The 20,542-nt window shown below is 34.8% G+C and overlaps 2 protein-coding genes across 4 annotated transcripts; one reads left to right on the top strand and one right to left on the bottom strand.

The window, feature by feature from the left end:
* The first annotated feature begins 204 nt into the window (after window positions 1-204).
* On the top strand, window positions 205-7,658 carry LOC109154510 (protein CLT1, chloroplastic-like). Of its 3 annotated transcripts, none has more exons than XM_019302263.1 (11): window positions 205-918; window positions 3,585-3,730; window positions 4,390-4,427; window positions 5,592-5,707; window positions 5,801-5,897; window positions 5,973-6,008; window positions 6,244-6,294; window positions 6,390-6,510; window positions 6,690-6,815; window positions 7,170-7,326; window positions 7,362-7,658. In XM_019302263.1, coding segments are annotated over exons 1-11 (1,353 nt in total). In that variant the 5' UTR covers window positions 205-454; the 3' UTR covers window positions 7,363-7,658. The 3 variants fall into 3 exon arrangements, with proteins under 3 accessions (XP_019157808.1, XP_019157807.1, XP_019157806.1); XM_019302262.1 differs by having other exon boundaries at window positions 7,170-7,331; window positions 7,367-7,658; XM_019302261.1 differs by having other exon boundaries at window positions 206-918; window positions 7,170-7,658.
* Window positions 7,659-12,649: 4,991 nt separating this feature from the next.
* On the bottom strand, window positions 12,650-18,357 carry LOC109154509 (probable serine/threonine-protein kinase At5g41260). Its single transcript, XM_019302260.1, has 12 exons — window positions 18,129-18,357; window positions 17,839-17,961; window positions 17,331-17,502; window positions 17,021-17,241; window positions 16,545-16,680; window positions 15,738-15,871; window positions 15,512-15,617; window positions 15,169-15,254; window positions 14,863-15,051; window positions 14,398-14,550; window positions 13,404-13,517; window positions 12,650-13,327 (listed from the first exon to the last, which is right to left on the bottom strand). Exons 3-12 carry the CDS (start codon window positions 17,407-17,409, stop codon window positions 13,082-13,084), a joined length of 1,464 nt encoding a protein of 487 aa, XP_019157805.1. The 5' UTR covers window positions 17,410-17,502; window positions 17,839-17,961; window positions 18,129-18,357; the 3' UTR covers window positions 12,650-13,081.
* Between the last annotated feature and the right edge of the window lie 2,185 nt (window positions 18,358-20,542).

Here is a 20,542-nt window from a genome sequence, read left to right as displayed (position 1 = left end):
AATAGAGAATAAATAATGATTTACTCTGTATTGTATTATAAATTTAATGATATAACATTTTATAAGATTTGATGGTCCGGATAATCTAATGTTATGGAAATCTGAGTGAAACATACGTCAGCTCTATCCACTGTCAATAGAAAATGAAAAATCAAAAGATGGCTGGAATAATAAATGGGAAGCATTATTACTAATTTACTATAATTAGTCATATTTGCCTTATTAAAAATTTCATTAATCATTACTGTTTGGTCAATTATATTTTGGCATCATGCCCACCGTAAGAAAAAGCATAATTGCTCTCTCCCACTCTACATAGTAGTATAGTACTATATATCTCTGTTCGATCCTCTTCAACTTTCATCGTCTTCCAATTTTGAAGCTTAGACAGAAATTTGTTCAGAAGTATTTGTAGAAATAATTAAGGATCAAAAGTGAGGGGGGAGGAGCAAACATGACGGTTTGGAGTCGCCCAATAACCGGCGGCTCAATCGGAACCCAGGCGGGGCCGGAAGGGAGCCGTCATTTGCATCTACGCAGGCGGGGAGCAGAATTCCAGCACGTTATCTCGCCGTGGCTGCTGCAGGGGCGGCGGCGGCGGCCGGAAATCGTTCTGAGAGCGACGGCGACGAGGCAATGGGCGGTGGAGGCCGCCGCGACGCCGGCGGGAGCGAACGGGAAGTTCGGAGAGGTGAGGAGGAGTCGTAAGAGGCGTTGCTGGTGTGCGGTTGGAGATCTCCAAGGAGTGGAGGATTCGGTTGAGAGTTGCGGGAAAGGCGGTGGGAATCGTAGGGCGGAAGTTTTGGTCGCAGCAACGGCTACGGTGGTCCTGGGCGTTGGTAATCGGGTCCTCTACAAGCTCGCTCTTGTCCCACTCAAACAATATCCCTTCTTCTTGGCTCAGCTCGCCACGTTCGGGTATGCTCAACCCGATCCCTCTTAATATTATGCATCTAATCTGTCTTTTATCAGATAAACAAACAAAATTAGTACGTCGAAATCATCAATACAGGAATACTATATTAATATAGTCTCGTTTAATAGTAAAATTTTTCTAAATAAATTGATAAACACTGTAGAATGAATAGGTAAGCAATTACGTAGCAAGATACTGGATGCCTTATGAAAATAATAATAATAATAATAATAATAAGATATCCATCTTTTTCCTTTTTCGAAATTTCTTGACGTGAAAAATATTTTTTTTTTAGTACTACTGGCTATTTTACCAGATGTAGTACTCTGTATCTGGTTATTTTCTCAACCTATTGAAGTACAAAGAGTCATGCTTCTATTGGGACTCAAACTCATGACGTGAAAAATATTAATACAATTGAATATGTATTAAATGCATTGTCGTTTTTTACTAAAAAAAATCTTGGATAATCTTTTTATTTACTCCACAATTTAAATTTTGAACCAAACATTGAAAGTGAAATTTCAGAAAAATCTAGTCTTTTGAGCCAAGCAAGTACTTTTACTAGTTACTAGATATTTTTATTTTTATTTTTTATTTTTTGGTGATCTTTTAAAAATGAATTATGTCGTGATAAAGTATACTAAAACAATAATTTGTTTCTTATTAGTACTGGTCATTTGGATGGTGACTGGCAGGGGCAATATTGTCATTGCCTTTCATGTCACAGTCACAGGTGGTTCAAAGACCTCTGTCTAAGTGAGTCCCAAGGTTGGCTGCCAAAACCAAACATGATTGTGATTTGTATCATTTTGTTTTTTGAAAATTTCATTTCAATTATGAATATTAAGACTATAAACAGTAAGACTAATATGATTAAATCTTTTCTGGAATATGATTCTATGCTATAAGAAAGAGTAAAAACAAAAGGGAACAAGAAAGAACAGAATACATCTAAACTGCTTTACCTTCTGGTTTTGACTTCACAACTTGCTTCTTCAGTAGATCCATAACATCTACCTACATGATTTTAGCTGTAATTATTCTTTCATCACCTTTTAGCATGTGGTCTGGATTTAAAGATCCAGCTTTAAGTTCTCTCCGTTGGTCAAAGTTCAAATATTTGGCTCATTCTATGATCTGTGGGTACTAATAAAAAAGAATGCACTTTGGTAGAAGTTGCTTTGACACATTAAATACTATTATGCTGAAGAATCTGGCAGTCTTGTGGGTCACATATTGAAGTGAAAAGAGTGGTAAGCATTCTACCACCACATTTGGTGATTTGACAAAAAGTTCTCTGCAGTTAGTGCATTGGCTGTTAGTGAGATCCCTATTTTCAATAGTCAAATTTCACTTAGTAACCACAAGGTTACAAATTTGACTTTTAGTGAGAGCGGCTTATTGCCTTTTTGGTTTGAGCCGGTCAACTATGGACAACCTAGGCTGGTTTACTTCCTTATGGTCCTTTGCTAGCTAGGGTCGCAAGACAAGGTTTACCTAGTGCACACTCTCGGGTAGTGGTTGCGGTTTTCCCTCATCATTCAAAAAATAAAAAATAAATAAAAAATTCACAACCTAGAATCAGTCTTCACATGGTTTGTGCACTTATCTACTTAATTAATACACACATCCATATGATATTTGTAATGATACTGAAAAAGTACTGTTGAAGGACCTAAAGTTTGGCTTCAAAACAATACATGTTCAATTATACTGTTGAAGGACCATAGTCATAAGTCATGTTTATTTTATTTAAAACTAAACAAATAGATAAATATCTTTATTTTGGAAAAATATATATATAATTTAACAGATGAAAATGTTCATTCAAAGGAAAAATGATCAACAAAGAAACAGAGTTGAGTAAAATGAATCTATACAATAATCTCCATCTAATGCGAGTTCCTTTTTTTTTTTTTTCTTGATTTAGGATATTAGTTTAATTTGATCATTTTAATTTAGGTAGGGATAGATCAACTTCTATTTATATAATTGCCCTTTTTCAATGCGTAGTTGGCATTTGAATCTAACTGTTGAAGGTTTCAAGTCATTTAAATTGTACAAGTGAAAGTTGAGACACTTAATTGACTTTGAGCTCAAAATGAGGTCACTCATGGTATCTGAATCTTAGACTATATTTACAAACAAACTATTGTTTATTGAATTTCCAAACTTGCTCCTGCTCCTGCTCCAACCTTATGATTTCTTTGTCTATGAGAATTTGAAATCTCAGTAATAATTACCAGAAAGAGAATAAAAGTATGAAAGGGAATGCAAGGTAGAGAAGAACACAGCAAAAAGGTCCAAATAATATGTTGAAGGAAAATCATCCATGAATCTAAGGACTAAAGAATTTTTGGATTCAGAAATTCAGAAGAATTATTAATTTCCAAACAGGATTAGTGAAGATAATTGGGAAAATTTATATATTATAGCTTATCTAGGGACTATTCATCACAAAACAAGATATTTTGATGTCATTATAAAAAATATAAATCCAAGGTTTTCCTCCATGTTCCATTAAAAGAATGAGTTGGCAGCGTTACAGATTTTCTTATTATTTTCACATCTCAAAGTAAATAAATCTCCTTGTTCATTTACTTAATGTGTCTTTTCTTCCTTATTCTTTGTCATATTTGTTTCAGATTTTAGTTTTCCTCTCTAGGTATGTGATTGTATACTCTTCTATCCTGTTTCTTCGCTACCATGCTGGCAAGGTTACCAATGAAATGCTTTCATTGCCTAAAACTCCATTCCTTGTTGTTGGTCTCTTGGAGGCTCTTGGTGCTGCTTCTGGTATGGCGGCTGGAGGTAATAGATACATACAACTCATGCTTTTTTGTATCCCTGAATTATATTTTAATGATGTCCAAAATAAGTTTGTCTTGTAGTATTTTGCTTTTTCCTTTTCTCAAGGATCTTTATCCTAAATGTTATATATTTTTCATAACTATAATGAGCATGAAATGTATGCTGCTTTCATGTGTTTGATGTGAGTTATTTATTTGAACTCTATATGTCAACCTAACAGCAACATAATTGGACAAAGTTGTGTACAACTGATCAATGATCTAGCTTATTAGCTTATGCTTAATCTTTCATATATGTAAAAAAAAATGCATATATTGTTAATGTACTTGATCAAATGCTTGACATTGGTCTCTATTGAGAGTCCACATTGAAAAATAACAGAGAAACATGGATTTATAAGGCCATGAGTTAGACTAACTAATTGATTGTATTAAATCTTTTAGTGTGGTTTGGCTTATGTGCATTACAGTCTAGTTGAGTGATCTCAGTCCAATTTTAGATTCTAACGTGGTATCAGAGCTTCTCCGGTCCACACAGTTGTCTTGCCCAATTTTAGATTTTAAGAATCTCAAGATGATTATCATTCCCATTAAACCAATACTTAAGGGTCACTTATTCTCATAAATATGGTACCTGACCATAGAAATTTTCTCTCACAGCTATTCTTTCTGGCGCAACAATTCCAGTATTGTCCCAGGTAAGAAAAAGTTTGTATTGTGTACTTGTGTTTAGTTCCATGTTTCATGTTTCCTTTAATATGAAAACCGATTGTTCAACACCATGATGCACAGTTCCAACAAAAACAATATGAACTTTATGTTTACAATCTAAGCATTAGTATTATTAACTTGTGTGCTTCCTTCAAATATTGGGGTTTTGACTGAAATTAAGAACTTTTTGGATGGGCTAGATGAAAATATGCAAATTTTGAAACTTGGACAAAAATATGCAAAACAACTTTCTCAAATGCGTTTGTGTCAAACGTTTTCAGATTATGCAAATGCACTTATTTTTTCATAAATTTCATTTTGACGATAGTGAAAATTTTAATAATTCTCAATTAAATTTGAAAAATACACCGTATATTGGTATTAATAAATTTATTTTTTTTAAAAGCAAACACATTTCCTTAATGAGTTTGTCACATGTAATGTACAACCAGTATTAATGGGTCATTTCTACATATATATATATATATATATATATATATATATATATATATATATATATATATATATATATATATATATATATATATATATATATATATATATATATGAATTGCCAAAAAAAAAAGAAATTAATTCCTCATTATATAACAATTGATCCATTTTCGCAATGGTGGATAGAGTTAAGTATTGATGGCCTTGTAGAGCAACAGCGGTTGGGTACAAAACATTCAGAATCCAACTGTAAATACCCTTTTGGAGCTTTTCAAGTTGCCTTTGACCAGCCCCTACCACCCTTGAAACCTCAATCCTCTTTACTCCTCAGTGGTACATAGTTCTCAACTCTTGAAGCCATTATTTGGAATGCAAAGGGTGCCAATTCACCAGACGCATTAGCTTTAAAAATTAATTTAATTGGAAATTAATTTTTTTCCTCAAATTTCAACTCCAAAAATATAAATTTCTGAAAACTGATGAAACACATTTAGGTAATGCATTTCTCCAAAAGTTTGACTGAAATGCATTAGGCAAAGTGGTTTTGCCTATTTTTGTCCAAGTTTTAAAAATTGCCTATTTTCATGCACTCTAATCCATTTTTGCCTATTTCAGTCAAAAGCCCTCACATATTATCTTTCTTTCTTAAGTGGAAACATTGATGGAACATAAACTGCTTATCTGTTGATCTTCTGCAGAGCTTTCTTGTCTGGCAACTTCTCCTGTCTTATATTTTCCTTGGCAGAAGATATAGTTTCAACCAATTGTTTGGGTGCTTTCTTGTGGCAATGGGTGTTATTATAACTGTAGCAAGGTACACAAATTCTTACTTGAGGATACTTAAACTGACATCACCAGGTCTAAAAATATAACTTTCATGTGCTCTTTATTTTATTTCCTTTTGCAGTGGATCCAGTGCTGGTTCTATAATGGAAGCAGGGATATTTTGGAGTCTTTTGATGATTGTTTCTTTTTTATTTCAAGCTGCTGATACTGTGTTGAAGGTTAACAATTTAACCTTTAGTTTTTGGTTCATGATGCTTGCATTACTTTCTCTTATAGGCTCATTTCTTTTGCAGGAAATAATATTTTTGGATGCTGCTCGTAAGTTGAAGGTTGGCTTTCTGCAGCTTTTTTCTACTTTATACTCTTTCTGTTAGATTATGCCTTGTGCCCAGCCCGATATTTTGGCATTAAATGCATTCTAAATTTACAAGAATGATTTATCATTTCACATCAACCTCTGGGATACTTGATTCCAAGGCCTACTACTGCTATCATGCATGATCAATTTAAATTGTGAAGATCTTATGTTAGTGATCTGAAGATTATCTTAAATTGTGATGGCAGGGTGGTACAGTGGATCTATTTGTTGTGAACACTTTTGGATCTACTTTCCAGGTAGAATGTTTGAGTCTCCGGCTCTCTTCATATGCTTACTCTTTCCAACCAATTTAAGCAGAAATTTGAAACTTGGGGGTTTTCCTGTATGTCAGGCAGTTTTTATAAGCCTCCTCCTCCCTTTTTTGTCAAAGTTATGGGGTATCCCCTTTTTTCAATTGCCAACGTATGTAAAAGATGGCGCAGCCTGCTTTTTGAACCTCGGAACAATACAGGGTAACTACTGACTTCTGTAAGACTTCTATGAGAATGATATGATAGAGTCCTCAGTTTGTCTGTCATTTGTTTTCTTTTTCTTATGTATTGTGTTTTTTTTAGTAATACTGACTCTGTTACAATATAGTATCTGTTAAAAAAATTTGCTAAATTACATTAATTCCATGCTCTGGCTATAGGATGTGATGGTGCACCTTTGTTACCATTGCTGTTTGTCATCGTCAACATGGGTTTCAATATATCGTTGTTACACCTGCTCAAGATCTCCTCTGCTGTGGTATCTTGCCTTGCATCCACATTTTCTGGTACGTTCCTGATGTTAATTTGTAGCCATAAGATATCTTGCACAATTGGTACGTACCAAGCAAAATTTAAGACTCGTGATGTGTCCAGATTCGGATTGCAACATGATTCTATTTTAGCATGTTGAAATGGTCAATCTGAATAAGAAAACTTTGTCGACTTCCACACTTCCAGTCCCACTTCCTCCTCGTATTCTTCTTAATGATCCAACCATGGTGCTAAAATCGGTTATCTATAATGCTATCCTTGCCTGCTATAAATGTATTTTACGTTACTATGCATTGAATATCCCCATTGATTATCATGTTAGTTTTGGGTATCTTCCAACTCATTGCCTTACGTTCTTTCCAATGCAGTTCCAATATCGGTGTTTATCTTCACGCTTCCATTACCATATCTCGGAGTTGCATCATCTCTACCTCCCGGCTTCATAGTTGGTGCTGCCATCCTTGTTCTGGGAATGCTTATTTATGCTTGGACACCATCACTTCACATGGCTAAAGCAAGCACCTGATTCTGTTCTGCCCATCACCAATGTGTTTGCCATCATTCTCATCAAATTCTGTGGCGCTGCACCTCAACTGTTGCCATATGCATTCTGGGGAAGACAATGGTTTGTAAAATTAAGTTGGCAATAAAACAAGACAGGATCCCCTGGTTCAACACAATTGTTGATTGGGTTTTTTGTTGTGTGTGTATACTTTAAGAATAGGAAGCTAGATTGAGCATGCCGGTCGGAGCATAACTTTATTGTATTTTTTAAGGAAAAGACTTAAAAATTGTAATGGTTTAGAATACTGAACATTGTTTTTTTGATATTTGAGAACACACAAGTAGGTTATATGGTTTGTAATTCTCTTGCAATGCTATTTGGTCAGCACAAAAGTTCATTTTTCTTCTCCCAAAAGGTTGAATTCTCAACTCCAAGGGCTCCCTACCTCGGTCCGATAAAGCATTTGGAATGATATAAATTACGGTGATTCAATGGCTCAACAGATAGGGCCAAATGCCGGTGCGCACAAGGGATTTGAAAATTTATTCATTTTGAACATAATCTCTACACTGTCGCCGTCAAAGTTCGAACATTGGTCTCTTCTCTCAAATACTGCCTACTGAAATATTGAGTTAAGCCCGTGAGATTAAAGTTCATTTTTCTATTTATGTGCCTAGTGAGAATGTGTGACACTTTTAATTTTTACCTAACTAGTAGTTCCACCCATGCGATGCACGGCAATATATTTCATCCATATAATATATATTATTGTATAATAAAAAAAATACTGTCTCAAAACAATTAAAATGTATTAAACATTATTGAATACTTCTTTATATACGACATTTGTAGTGGTATTTTTCGATTGTACATTTTCGTCATAAATCAGAATTTTTAATCCCTTAGGATTACTAACTCTTGACAATGCTACATACATTTGACCATGATTAAAAATCGGCCTCTTCAAAAACAAACCCACGTTGTACAGTGTTTGGCCCTGACTTTTATTTATTGTCATGGCATATGACAACATTAGCGGAAATTGCTTTCTTTGGAATTTAAACGGCAATCTTGGATCAGAAGGTGTTAATGATTAAGACCTTTGTACCCGCACTTGATCTGGACAGTATTTGAGCTTTTAAAACATGATCTGCCAACTTTGAAATAATCATCCTTGTACAATTACACAATCCCAATGAGTGATCAATATTTCTTAAGAGCATAATTGGGGAGCCAACTTTTAGAGTCAATTAGTGATTTGGAATTCCAGAACATCGTAAGCCATTTAAAAATTCCGGTGTGTGCAGATCAGCAAGCATGTCAACATTAGAATCAGATTTGCATACCGAATCACAACTGAGATACGTCCTTCCTTCAGCGTTGTTATAGTCATTCATGTATTCACTGACTGTATCTACAACATCCAAAGTTGGCGCCAGGATCGCACGATCTTTTAGATATTCATGATCTCTGTGGCCACTGCGAAACATAGGGAATGTGCTATCAACAATTGTAGCAATAGGATAATTATATAAGATGACCTTAAACATTTCATATTATGCATACACGTATTGAACTGAGTATTATCAAAAAGGTGAATGCAATTGGTTTCTACCCTAAACATAATAACGTACACCCAAAATAATTTTGAATTTACATAAGATTTTAAATAATAAAGGAATTATCATTTGGAATATGTTGTATAGGTTGTTGCGAAATTTCGACCAATCCTACGATACAGTAATACACTAATACATTTGATTTAAACGACTAAATACATACAATTGAACATTTTTTTTGTAAAGTAACTTCGCAAATGTTAGTGTATGTTGAACTTACCACAAGTGTCTTCCATTTGTTTTAAAATGCAATTAGTATTGCAAACTTCTTCAAAATCTTGAAACAAATCGCGATTGACCACATTATCTTGGCTATGGTCTTTACCCTCATTCATGCATGGCCTCTTGTTGCATTGTCTGGTACCGACTTTATTTAAAGTAGAAAAAAAAAAGTTCAATACATAAAAATAAATACTTAAGCAAAGTTAAAAATAGATCTAACAATACTTACCGTTTGATATATTTTGTAGAGGTGATCTTGTGCTCTTCGACATAGTTATTGTACCTTCTGCTACAAATGAAAAGTTTTTGTGTTGTCATTGATGATATCCGAGTTCTGATATGAAATAAACAATATTAAGTATATGCCTTAATATAACTAACCGGGAAATGTAGAGCTTGTTGTACCGGATAAATAGAGAGTTCTGCCGCCTAATACAAAATATATGGAGTTACTTTTGCTTGTCGTATATTCCATGAGGCATGTACTCATATTTATATTTATACTCTCTGGATTAACTGCAGGTTCCAAAAATGTAAAAAAAATAAAAAAAAAATTCTAAATAGTGTATTAGACCTAAGTAAATGCCAAATGGTATTACATTTGAAAAGTGCAGAGCGTTTACCTGTTGCAATTGGTCCATCATCTAAAGTATAAATTTCAGTTTCAAGCAGTGTTTATGGTACCTTTATTGTCGAATGTTTGCTTCCTTTTGCTTCTTATTATTGTAGAAGCAACTATTTTCCTCATATCTGAGCTGTTATTGAGTATGTTCCTGTGTTTTGTTGTGATTTTATTTGTATTAGAAATAGTTGTATTCAAATAGGTTAAGCTTTTATTGGGTTTTTAACATTTAAGAGTGCAGTGTAATAGAAATGATGAAAAGCAATGATATGACTCTTCATTTTTTATTGGAAAACAACAAAGCCAATTAGTTTTTATGATATTGAATACACATGTTTCCACTTTCTTTTAATTATTTAGTTTATGATGTACACAGTTTTGTTTTGTACTGGTTAAGTATGCTCTACATTATCTATGCTATAAATTATTATCTAGTCTGTAAACAGGTTTTGTTTACATTTTTTTTCTTTTCAATGTTCCAGGTTATCTTCATAACTTCATCATGTACAAAAATGTGTAGATAAAAAAATCTGTTTAAACCCTATATTTGGTTGACCAAAAATCTGTGTAGAGCCTAAAAATTAAACAGTAAAAGAAAATATTAAACATCATACCTCTTTATCGCAAAACAACACTTCTCGACTCTTAATCTCTGTAGACCCTTTTTCAGCGATTTCGTAACATCTAACACACTTTACTCTGATTGCTTTCTCCCTATCGAGAGGATCAATATCCTTTACAGTTACGTACATTGATTTTCTTTTCAATGTTCCAGGTTATCTTCATAACTTCATCATGTACAAAAATGTGTAGATAAAAAAATCTGTTTAAACCCTATATTTGGTTGACCAAAAATCTGTGTAGAGCCTAAAAATTAAACAGTAAAAGAAAATATTAAACATCATACCTCTTTATCGCAAAACAACACTTCTCGACTCTTAATCTCTGTAGACCCTTTTTCAGCGATTTCGTAACATCTAACACACTTTACTCTGATTGCTTTCTCCCTATCGAGAGGATCAATATCCTTTACAGTTACGTACATTGACATGGTTTCTTTGATGATTTGTTTGTTTTCTTTCTTCTGTTATGCAGGTGATACGAACTTCGGATAAAGTGGAGTGGGGAGTGGATGTCTCCATAGTCATATGCTTATATAGAATGTAATACTGCATTTGAACATCGATGATGTTATCTTGAAAATTGAATGGTGCGGGCAACCTTTCAGTTTTCAAGAGCATGGTGATCAGAATTGAGTCTCTTTACTATGAGTGTATTTATATTTATTTTTTCTGAGATTTGAGAAGTATGTTTTCGAAGAAGTGTTTAATATAAACAGTCTCTTTAGAAGTCTGTAATTAATAGAAGTCTATTTAAAATGCTTTATTTTAGTTGGTATTAACAAAAAGTAGCCGGCATAATTAATTTGCACGCGTTAATCTTTGTTGAGCGCCATTTAGTGTAGACTTGATTTTATATATATGATGAAGTGACGTCGTTTCATTTGAGCGGGAAAATGGTTTAGGTAGAAAGTTGTTGCTTTATTATAATAAGAGATAAGAGATAAGAGATAAGAGATAATAATTTCTATATAGCAACCATAACGTTCAAGTATGGCCGATCTTGTATTAGAATCCTCAAATCCATTCACCTAATCACCTTTGATAATCGTGCATCACACCACCCACAATGCTTCTCTTGGCTGCTCTTTTTAACAATAGAGTAACATTCATAGAGTATGCTAAACATCTTTTTGTGCTTAATTAGATACTAGATTTCGATAATTTTACTTAATCAAGTCATCTATAACTGTAGCTTCATAATTTTCTCACTACTAATATTCACCAATTTAGTCTTTGACTATAGTGGTTTTACCCTATCTAATTTAGTCCTTGACTATAGTGATTTTGTAGTGATTGATTCTAAATTCTAATAGCCGAGAACTCAATTAGATAAAATCATCAAAGTCAATACCCAATTAAACACAAAGACATGACTAAATCGAGAAAAGCAACAATAACCAATAACTAAATTTTGAGTATTATGTCCAGCTTGACGGCTTCCTTAGCCTTTTGCCCAACAATCTAATAACCCTTACAGGGCGTTTGGTTGGAGGGATTTTAAATCCCCTTCCCACTTAATTCCCACCTAATTCCAAAGGCCATTAAATTTCGTAGTTTGGTTGGAGGGAATTACAATTCCATGGAATTGCAATTCCCCCATTTTCATGGAATTAAAATCCCATGTCCCCCCTGGTATTTTAATTCCTGGGAAAAAAAGATAGTGATGAGTCAAAATTACTCATTCCTTTTTTAACCTAAAATTAATGTCTAACAACAATAATAGACATTTTTGACTTTATACTACTTATTCCCTTTCAATTCCCATGTATACCAAACATTGGAATTGAAATTCCCAGTAGTTCTATTCCTGTCAACCAAACACTGGAATTTAAATTCTCACTTTATTCCTAGTAATTCAACTCCCATGGAATTACAATTCCTTTCCCACATAATTCCCCATCTCCAACCAAACGCCCTGTTAGAAGAAGGAAAAAAAAAAAAAACTAATAAATTATAAATTATTAGAATAATAAAAGACCAAAAATTTCATTCATTAAAGTTTGGAAGGTAGAAGAGGCATTGCAAACACCAAACAACACTACTAAGAATTCAAAGTCTCCCCGATGAGTTCGAAAAGCAGTCTTTTCAATATTGGTCTGCATGAAAATTCCAGTTTGGTAACCTAATTGTAAATCCAGTTTGGTGAAAATTGCAACTGTGTTATGACTGGAAATGCAGAAAATTTGCATATATATATATATAACCCACAATGAAATTACCAGATTGAAGAAACAGCAACCCATTGGAAAACGAAGAATGAAAAGAGCAAAGGAAAATTATTTTTAAAAAATAAAAATAAAAATTGAGAGATCCAATTTCATCATCTTGAGCAAGCACATGTATAGCACTGTACATAAATTACAGCAAGCAATCTAGCTTCCCCTACTTCCCTTTGCAATGGCGTTTTGAATCTTTCATGAACATGTAACCACTCTCATACTCATTCAATTGTTTTCAGCTATTCTGTTTTACGAATCGACGGGTTGGGTAACCAAGAAACGTAACGTACACCTCTGAATAGCAAGCGAAGCAAATATATATATATGCGCGGGAACTAAGCAGATAAATGTCTACAAATCCAAAAACAACGCTTCAATAAAGGAACCGTGCCTATAGCCTTTTATGTTTTTAAGTCGAAGAACGAACCAAAAAGCCTGCGAAGCAAGTCAAACGCAAAGAATGGGCCAGTTCAGGACGTTGCGTTCTTCTTCTCCTCAAGTACAGCGCCTTCTTTGAGTGCAATTTGTGCCTCGTTTTCCCTCCCCAAGGCAAATAGAGAAACGGCCTGTAAATACGATGCGATATGCCAAATAGGAGATATTACTTGTGCCTGCACCGCATCGTTGAGGGCTTCCTGTGGCATATCGCTCATGAGATATGATAGACATCGGCGAGCATAGACTGTCGGGGACACCATGGTTCCAACATCGATAAACTGCAACACCAAGAAATGAATCAAAACGAAGTGCTAATATGGGTTTTGAGAGGTCGAATTTAACAAATTTTCGAACCTGTGAGTAGCATTCTATTGCAGCCCTGAAATCTTTGTGTCGGAAAGCAACATCCCCCTTTTTCTTGGAGTTTAACGTGTCTTGCATCTGATTGGTCCACATCTGGAACGAAAGCTGCAAGAAACAAGAATTCGATTTAAGCAGAAAGCTTACTCTGCCTCTACTAGCACACCACTAAGCACTAGCATTCTAGCAAAAGCAAGCATAGTAACAACTAATATGAACGATGCACATTGTGTTTCAAATTTCTAAAGTATTTGAGTAAAACACCCCAAGCCAAGCAGTGTTTATGTAGCACAATGATATCATACTCGGCTACTGGTTGCCTGGTTTTAGTCCAGAGACGACATTAAACAGGACTAGACGGAAACCAGCTTGGTTGGCATGAGTGGCCGTGCACTCTTGTCCCTTAAGAGAGGTTGGGAGTTCGAACCCCCTCTCGTTGGAAAAATCAATCTGGCCAACACTTTGCCCCTTAATTGGGCCGGCCCGGTGCGAACGGGGATTAATCTAAGTATGGTACGAGCTTACAGGTGCCTCTTACAGTTAGGGCCTGCTCAGGACACCTCGTGGTCTGACCAAAAAAAAAAACAGGACTAGACGGACCATTGTACAGTGTTCAATACGAAAGACGAAACTTTTGAAGGTAGTTACATTCAATCCTGAAGAAGTGTACCCAAAAAAGCTTTTACTAAACCTCTCAGAGCACTCACTCCCTGTAAACTCCACATATCATTACAGGGATAAATGGAACTTACTACTCACGTTTTCTTCCCTCCACTGATTTCATAGTTTTAGTTATATCCTAACAGCACTTCATTGATGGGTTGCGTTAAGTTGATGCCACCATTATTCACTATAATTAAGCCAGGAATAGAGACTCCAGATGACAGAAGAGCATATATATATATATATATATATATATATATATATATATATATATCCAAACAGGGCATGATATGAAAATAAATCAAATAATTGTAATGAGACAAACCTCAGTAGCTGCTCCTTCGTCATCTTTGTACCCAAGTTTTTCTAAGATTTCATGTATGGCAGTCAAGTCCGATCTCAAGCAAGCTTCACCAAGAGGAGATAAAGACATAGATTCACCATTCACTGGTATACCCATTAATACATGAGATGGAACCTGAATACCAAGTTTCCATAACTTCATTTAGTCACGTTATCTAGTTAATCAAATAATCCATTACAACATGCTCATCAGATGAGAAAACAGATCGAAATGACTAGATGAACCCGTAAACAATGCAGAAAACTAGACAGACAAATATAAATATTTATTGAAAATGAACCCAAATCCCCCCATCATGCACTTCGGTTCTGGCAGATAACAAAGAACTAAAAGCTAAAGCAAACATGTGATTGTAAAGAAATCAATCAAACGGAAACAACTTAAATTCCTAAAGTTGATATCCACAATATAGATTCAGAATATAACCTCAGTCTCCTTCTGAAGTGGAATTAATGCAGTGACTAACGACTTTGGATTTGGTCGCTCACGAGGCTCATATTGCAAACATCTAGAAGCTATTCTAACCAACTCAGTTCCATCATCATTAGAAAATTGACCTTCCAAGCAAGAATCAGTTAACATCTGAAGATTCCGGTCCCTAATCAGATCAAGGGCCTGAAATGAAGTGAATAGAGTATTAGATGGAGAAAAGCACGGAAAAAAAGCATCAGAGAGTTTATGTATGAAGTTAGTTTAACAGTGACATCAAATTTAACCGAAAAGGAGGCTTACATGGCTTGGAGGGATGTGTTTGCCACTGAGAAGGTCAAGCAAAAGCGTTCCAAAACTATACATGACGCTCTCCGGAGTTATTCTTCCTACATAAGTTTCAAAAACCAACTGGATGATAGTCCAACAAGAAAACATATATATGGTTTATATGGTAAAATCCACAAATCATTACCAAGGGCCACAATAAATATTACTAGATTGTATTACAACAAGGATAGGGAACATATTTTATAATATAAGCATGTCACAATTATGCTTATTTATCAAATAAAACACATATTTATAAAAGATAAGATGCTGAAACTTGTGCCACAAACAGAAACACTTTAGCAAGAGTTGTTACCAGTCCGTAAATATTCAGGTGGAGTAAATGCCAAATTTGTGCTGTAACTTTTTCCATCTCTACTGTTTTTCATCAAACCAAAACAAGAGAGTCTGGGATTACCATCCTATGAAATCAGGTGGAAAAAGTTTATTAGTCATTGACCATTCCACATTTACGTGTGAACTTACGAATGTGAATGGATTCACCAAATAAACAGTGAAAGTAGAAGTTCCTTTGTTCTTACATCATCAAAGACTATTCTATAAGCATTAAGATCATGATAAAGAGCACGCCCTTTGCTTGTACAATATTCTAGAGCTTGTGCAAGGTATAAGGCGACTCTTAACCGCATTGCCCACTTCATTGGTTGTGTTTCCCCTGAATGGTACATAATAAAATTTTGAGTGACAACTCATAACCATAAGAAGATTAGGTACTATACAAGTATAGTACTAGATTACTAGTAATCTTTGACCTTTGAATTTTCATTTTAATTTAGGAAAAAACAGTATGCCTTAGAATTACGATGGACAAATTATTTCATCTAACTGCAAAGAGAAAGTATTGAGAGGTCCCCGGGCAACAATTAAAATATTTGAGGTACATGAAAAGTCAAATATTAACATATGATTATGCATATGAAGCATGAAAGGCATGCCAGCATCATTCATGTATTAGAATTAATCACTCGGAAGGACTTTCAAAATATTTTGTTGATTTGTTGATAAACTAAAAAGTTTACTAAACCTAAAATAAACTGCAAGAACAAAATCTTGATACTAGTGATGGTAATTTTAGCTAAAAGTCTTCTCTACACTTTTTGAGTTTTGAGACTGCTCTCTCCCTCGTAGTCATGGAAATTTTTTGAGTAATTATCACGGTAAGTTACCCAATAAATAGATGAACTGATGCTGGCCTATCAAATAACATGAGCCATGACTTCCACTTCTCTTTCAAAAAATATAGCATCAGAAATATATGGCGTAAAAGGCCAAAAAGAAATGTTAGACATATTCAGACACTACAGAAAGTTAATGTTTACGTGACTTACAGTGAAAGAGATGTTTTGCTAGTGTCTCATTGGGCATAAACTCTGCAACTAACAACCTCTCATCACCTTCGCAGCAACAGCCAAGAAGATTTGCCAATCGATTGTTTCGGAGCTGGCCAACTGTCCTTGCTTCTTCCTAAAGTTTAAATTTTTAGAGAGAAACAAAAGAACATGTTCAAAAGCATAGCTCAAACAAGTAAAATTGTCCACCAACAGAAGAGGAAATATCAAATTATACATGGAAATTTGGCCACCAAAGGGGAGTACAAAGGCCCAAGGATAAAAATGACAGCAATATAAAGCAATCATATGAAAAGACAGATCTCTGCTCAGTATGCAAACTGACTCAATAGCATCATCAAATAAAGAGGCTAACTAAAAACCAAATAAGAAATAGTGGGCAATATTTGATCAATTGAAAAGAGTAGTGAACAGAACTGCAAAACTGGCTAGTTATACTGCTAATAACTACTTACCAAAAACTGCCTAGCATCAGGCCATGCTGATCTATTAAACCGTTTAACAGCTACCCGCCTCTGGTTCTCCATTTTCCCTTTATAAACCACATTTGGGGCTTTCTCACCATGCTCTGAAACTATATTCTCCACTGCAAAGTCAGAGGTAGCTACTCTCAGTTGTTCAACAGTGTACTCCCGGAAAGTGGGCAAGTCACTAACTTCATTAGCCTCTTCATCATCTGCCAAGCAATTCCAGAAGGAATTAAAAACAGGAATTTATCCTGAGACCCACTAACAAAATGAGAAACCATATAAAGTTTTGGTGTACCAGGATTGTGATCCTCATGAACCGGTCCATTCTGTCCGGTCCAACAACAAGATGCAAATTTGGAACACTCACAGCCCATTGTCAATGCCCACAAATTTGCAGCAAGCCAATGTAACTGTCAACTTCACCTCTACCAAATACCTCAAACTTTTGCAACTCAAAAGCAATCCATCTGGCTTCACATAATTCTTTTGTTACCACAATAACAGATCTATATTCTATATGGGAAAAAAATTTTGGGTACTAATATTCTACATGAAATTACAAATAGGAACCAATCACTCACAAAATATCCATTTCAATTTTCAAATTGTTGCAGTTGCAGCCTAAATAGTGTTTTTGTACAACTTGCAGAGAGAGAGAGAGAGAGAGAGAGACAAACATAGTATTTCTTACATGTGCGTGTGAAAAGGGGTGAAATACTGAAATGCATTTGAATCTCGGGTTCATAATCACAAAGAATGGCAGGAGAGAAAAAGTAAAAACCCAGTGAAAAAGAAAGCAGTACCTTTTAGTAAAAGCGATTCAAATCCGGGTCAACCCACTTCCCCTACTGCTCATTCCGGATCCCAAAGCTTCAAGAAAGCTTCTTTTTCCCTTTCCTTTCCTTTCCTTTCCAGCTGAGTCACACCTGAACCCAGAACCAGATATGGGTCAACCTCAAGTCAAAATCAAAGCTCAAACTAAATGCAAGCAGAGCTATGAATACTTGCAGATACAGATGCATAAAGTGTGCGTGTTTATTTGATGGGTACACAGAGAGACAGAGAGAGAGAGAGAGAGAGAAAAAAGATTAACCTCTGGTAGAGAGAGAGAGAGAGAGAGAAGGTGGAGTTGGGATTTGGGTCAAAATGGAAAAAGAGTGAATGAATATTTGATAGATTGATTCTAGTTTTGTATGAGAAAGACAGACAGATCAGGGATTCAATAAAGAGGGAAAACAAGAATCAGATGATCAGAGAGTTTGTGTATGTATGTATATAATTGAGTGTGGAATGTGTGTATGGGTATGGTAGATGTAGATCGATCCCTATAAGTATTAACATTAACGTCTCTACCACTCTTCTCCTTCCTTCCTTTACCCAACTCTTCCCCCTTTTACAGCGCCTCTCTTACTTTTACCATTCATCCCCTATATATGGATTCAAACTCTTCCATCTCCTTTATGCTTATCTCATAAGACTTTGTGGTCAAGTGGCATGAAGTAACTCTCTCGAGTAAAAGATCACGGGTTCAAGTCTTAGTGGAATCGGTATGGACATATATGAACAGATATTACATATAACATGGTCAATAGTACTCACAAAAAAAAAAAGTACTTATCCCATAAGAAAAAGACTCGTTTTTTATAACCAGAAAAAGACTCGTTTTTTATAACCATAATTTCGTGACTCTCGTCTCATTTTGTCATTGTATTTACACTTTAAAAGAGTCACTTTCATGTGAGATCCGTGAGACAGGTCAGTCAACTGAAAACTGCAAATATCTTTTATTATACTCGATAACCATAATTTCGTGACTCTCGTCTCATTTTGTCATTGTATTTACACTTTAAAAGAGTCACTTCATGTGAGATCCGTGAGACAGGTCAGTCAACCAGAAACTGCAAATATCTTTTATTATATTCGATAACCATAATTTCGTGACTCTCGTCTCATTTTGTCATTGTATTTACACTTTAAAAGAGTCACTTTCATGTGAGATCCGTGAGATAGGTCAGTCAACCGGAAACTGCAAATATCTTTTATTATACTCGATAACCATAATTTCGTGACTCTCGTCTCATTTTGTCATTGTATTTACACTTTAAAAGAGTCGCTTTCATGTAAGATCCGTGAGACAGGTCGGTCAAGATATAAATATAATACTAATAAGGAATAAAGTAGTGTTTGTTATACTTATAAAGAAAAGTGAAACTTGTGACAAGAAGTGTAATTAAGAAAAGATATATAATGTTAAGACCTTATGGTCTAATAGCACCAAGGTTAAACTCTTATATGGGAGATTGTTGGTTCGAGTTTCAATGGAGGTAATTGACCCACTACATTCTAAGAAAAAAAAGATACGTAATATTTTAAAATCAAAGTATAAAAGTATTACATTTTTTCTTTAAAGGCATTACAAACACTTTATTCCTTATTAGTATTACATTTTTTAGTATAAGTATCACATTTTCATCTTAACCCGAGCGCTTTCACAGATAACTATGTAAAGGTCCACGAAACAATCTCATACAAGTTTTTGTCACAATTTAATGTGTTACCATCTCCTGATTATGTTATTAGGGTACAATATTTATAGAATTATAGTGTATCAAATATTAATTTGTATTCACAATTTAACATGTATCTTCAGAAAATTATACATGATTCTCATAATGAGTATAATTTCTGCATTAGAAAAATAGCAATTTTTAGAATAAGATGTTATTAAAAAAAAAAAAAAAAAAAAAAAAAGAAGTATAGATCTGAGAATATTTAATTGAGTGTCAAAGTGTCCAATGACATCTCATTGAGGGGTCATTGTTGTTATTTGAAGACACCCAAATCCTAAAAAATATGTCTAGGAGTGCAATGGAAGACCCAACATCTTAACAGCTAGATCCTGCTCTTCCCATGCCTGGCATGCACCATTCACACCTTTAACACCTCCTCTTCATCACACTACCCTTCCCCATTTTTACACCCAAATTATTACTTATTTTTTAAAAGATACTGGTTCAAATGAGTACAGTGCTTCTTTGTATAGTCGGTGCAGATTCATCATTAGGTATGAAAAAATGCACCACACAGTGTTCAGAAATGCACCACAAAATGCACCACACCGTACCACACCTAATTGTGCATTTTCGAACACTTTGTAGTGTATTTATGCGTACCTAATGGTAAGTGACCACACGGTCACACGGAAAGGATTGTCCGTACGAGAACCTAACCCCTTTTAAAAAAATATATTTTATAAACAAAAATTTTAAATATTGATCGACATTTATATTGTATTCAGTACTAATATGCTGGTGTAGGGGCCTGGTGCGAATGAGGATTAATCTGAGTATGGTACGACCTTAAAGGTGCCTCATACAGTTAGGGTCTGCTCAAGACACTTCATGGTCTAACAAAAAAAATGTACGGAGTAAAAATTTATATATTAATGAATACAACCTATTGAAGCACAAAGAGATCACCTCCATTAAGGCTCGAATCCACAACTTC

The sequence above is a fragment of the Ipomoea nil genome, unplaced genomic scaffold (genome assembly GCF_001879475.1).
Source record: "Ipomoea nil cultivar Tokyo-kokei standard unplaced genomic scaffold, Asagao_1.1 scaffold2647, whole genome shotgun sequence".
Lineage (NCBI taxonomy): Eukaryota > Viridiplantae > Streptophyta > Magnoliopsida > Solanales > Convolvulaceae > Ipomoea > Ipomoea nil.
This window is presented reverse-complemented; position numbering and strand designations above follow the sequence as displayed.

Bases quoted from the DNA above. Each gene is read 5' to 3' on its own strand.
- LOC109154510 (XM_019302263.1), top strand. From the start codon at position 455: ATGACGGTTTGGAGTCGCCCAATAACCGGCGGCTCAATCGGAACCCAG. The intron at 919-3,584 runs GTATGCTCAACC...TTTCCTCTCTAG, and splicing joins GCTCAGCTCGCCACGTTCGG to GTATGTGATTGTATACTCTT. The intron at 3,731-4,389 runs GTAATAGATACA...TTTCTCTCACAG, and splicing joins TTCTGGTATGGCGGCTGGAG to CTATTCTTTCTGGCGCAACA.
- LOC109154509 (XM_019302260.1), bottom strand. From the start codon at position 17,409: ATGGGCTGTGAGTGTTCCAAATTTGCATCTTGTTGTTGGACCGGACAG. The intron at 17,242-17,330 runs GTACACCAAAAC...ATTGCTTGGCAG, and splicing joins TCATGAGGATCACAATCCTG to ATGATGAAGAGGCTAATGAA. The intron at 15,618-15,737 runs GTAAGAACAAAG...CTGATTTCATAG, and splicing joins ATAGAATAGTCTTTGATGAT to GATGGTAATCCCAGACTCTC.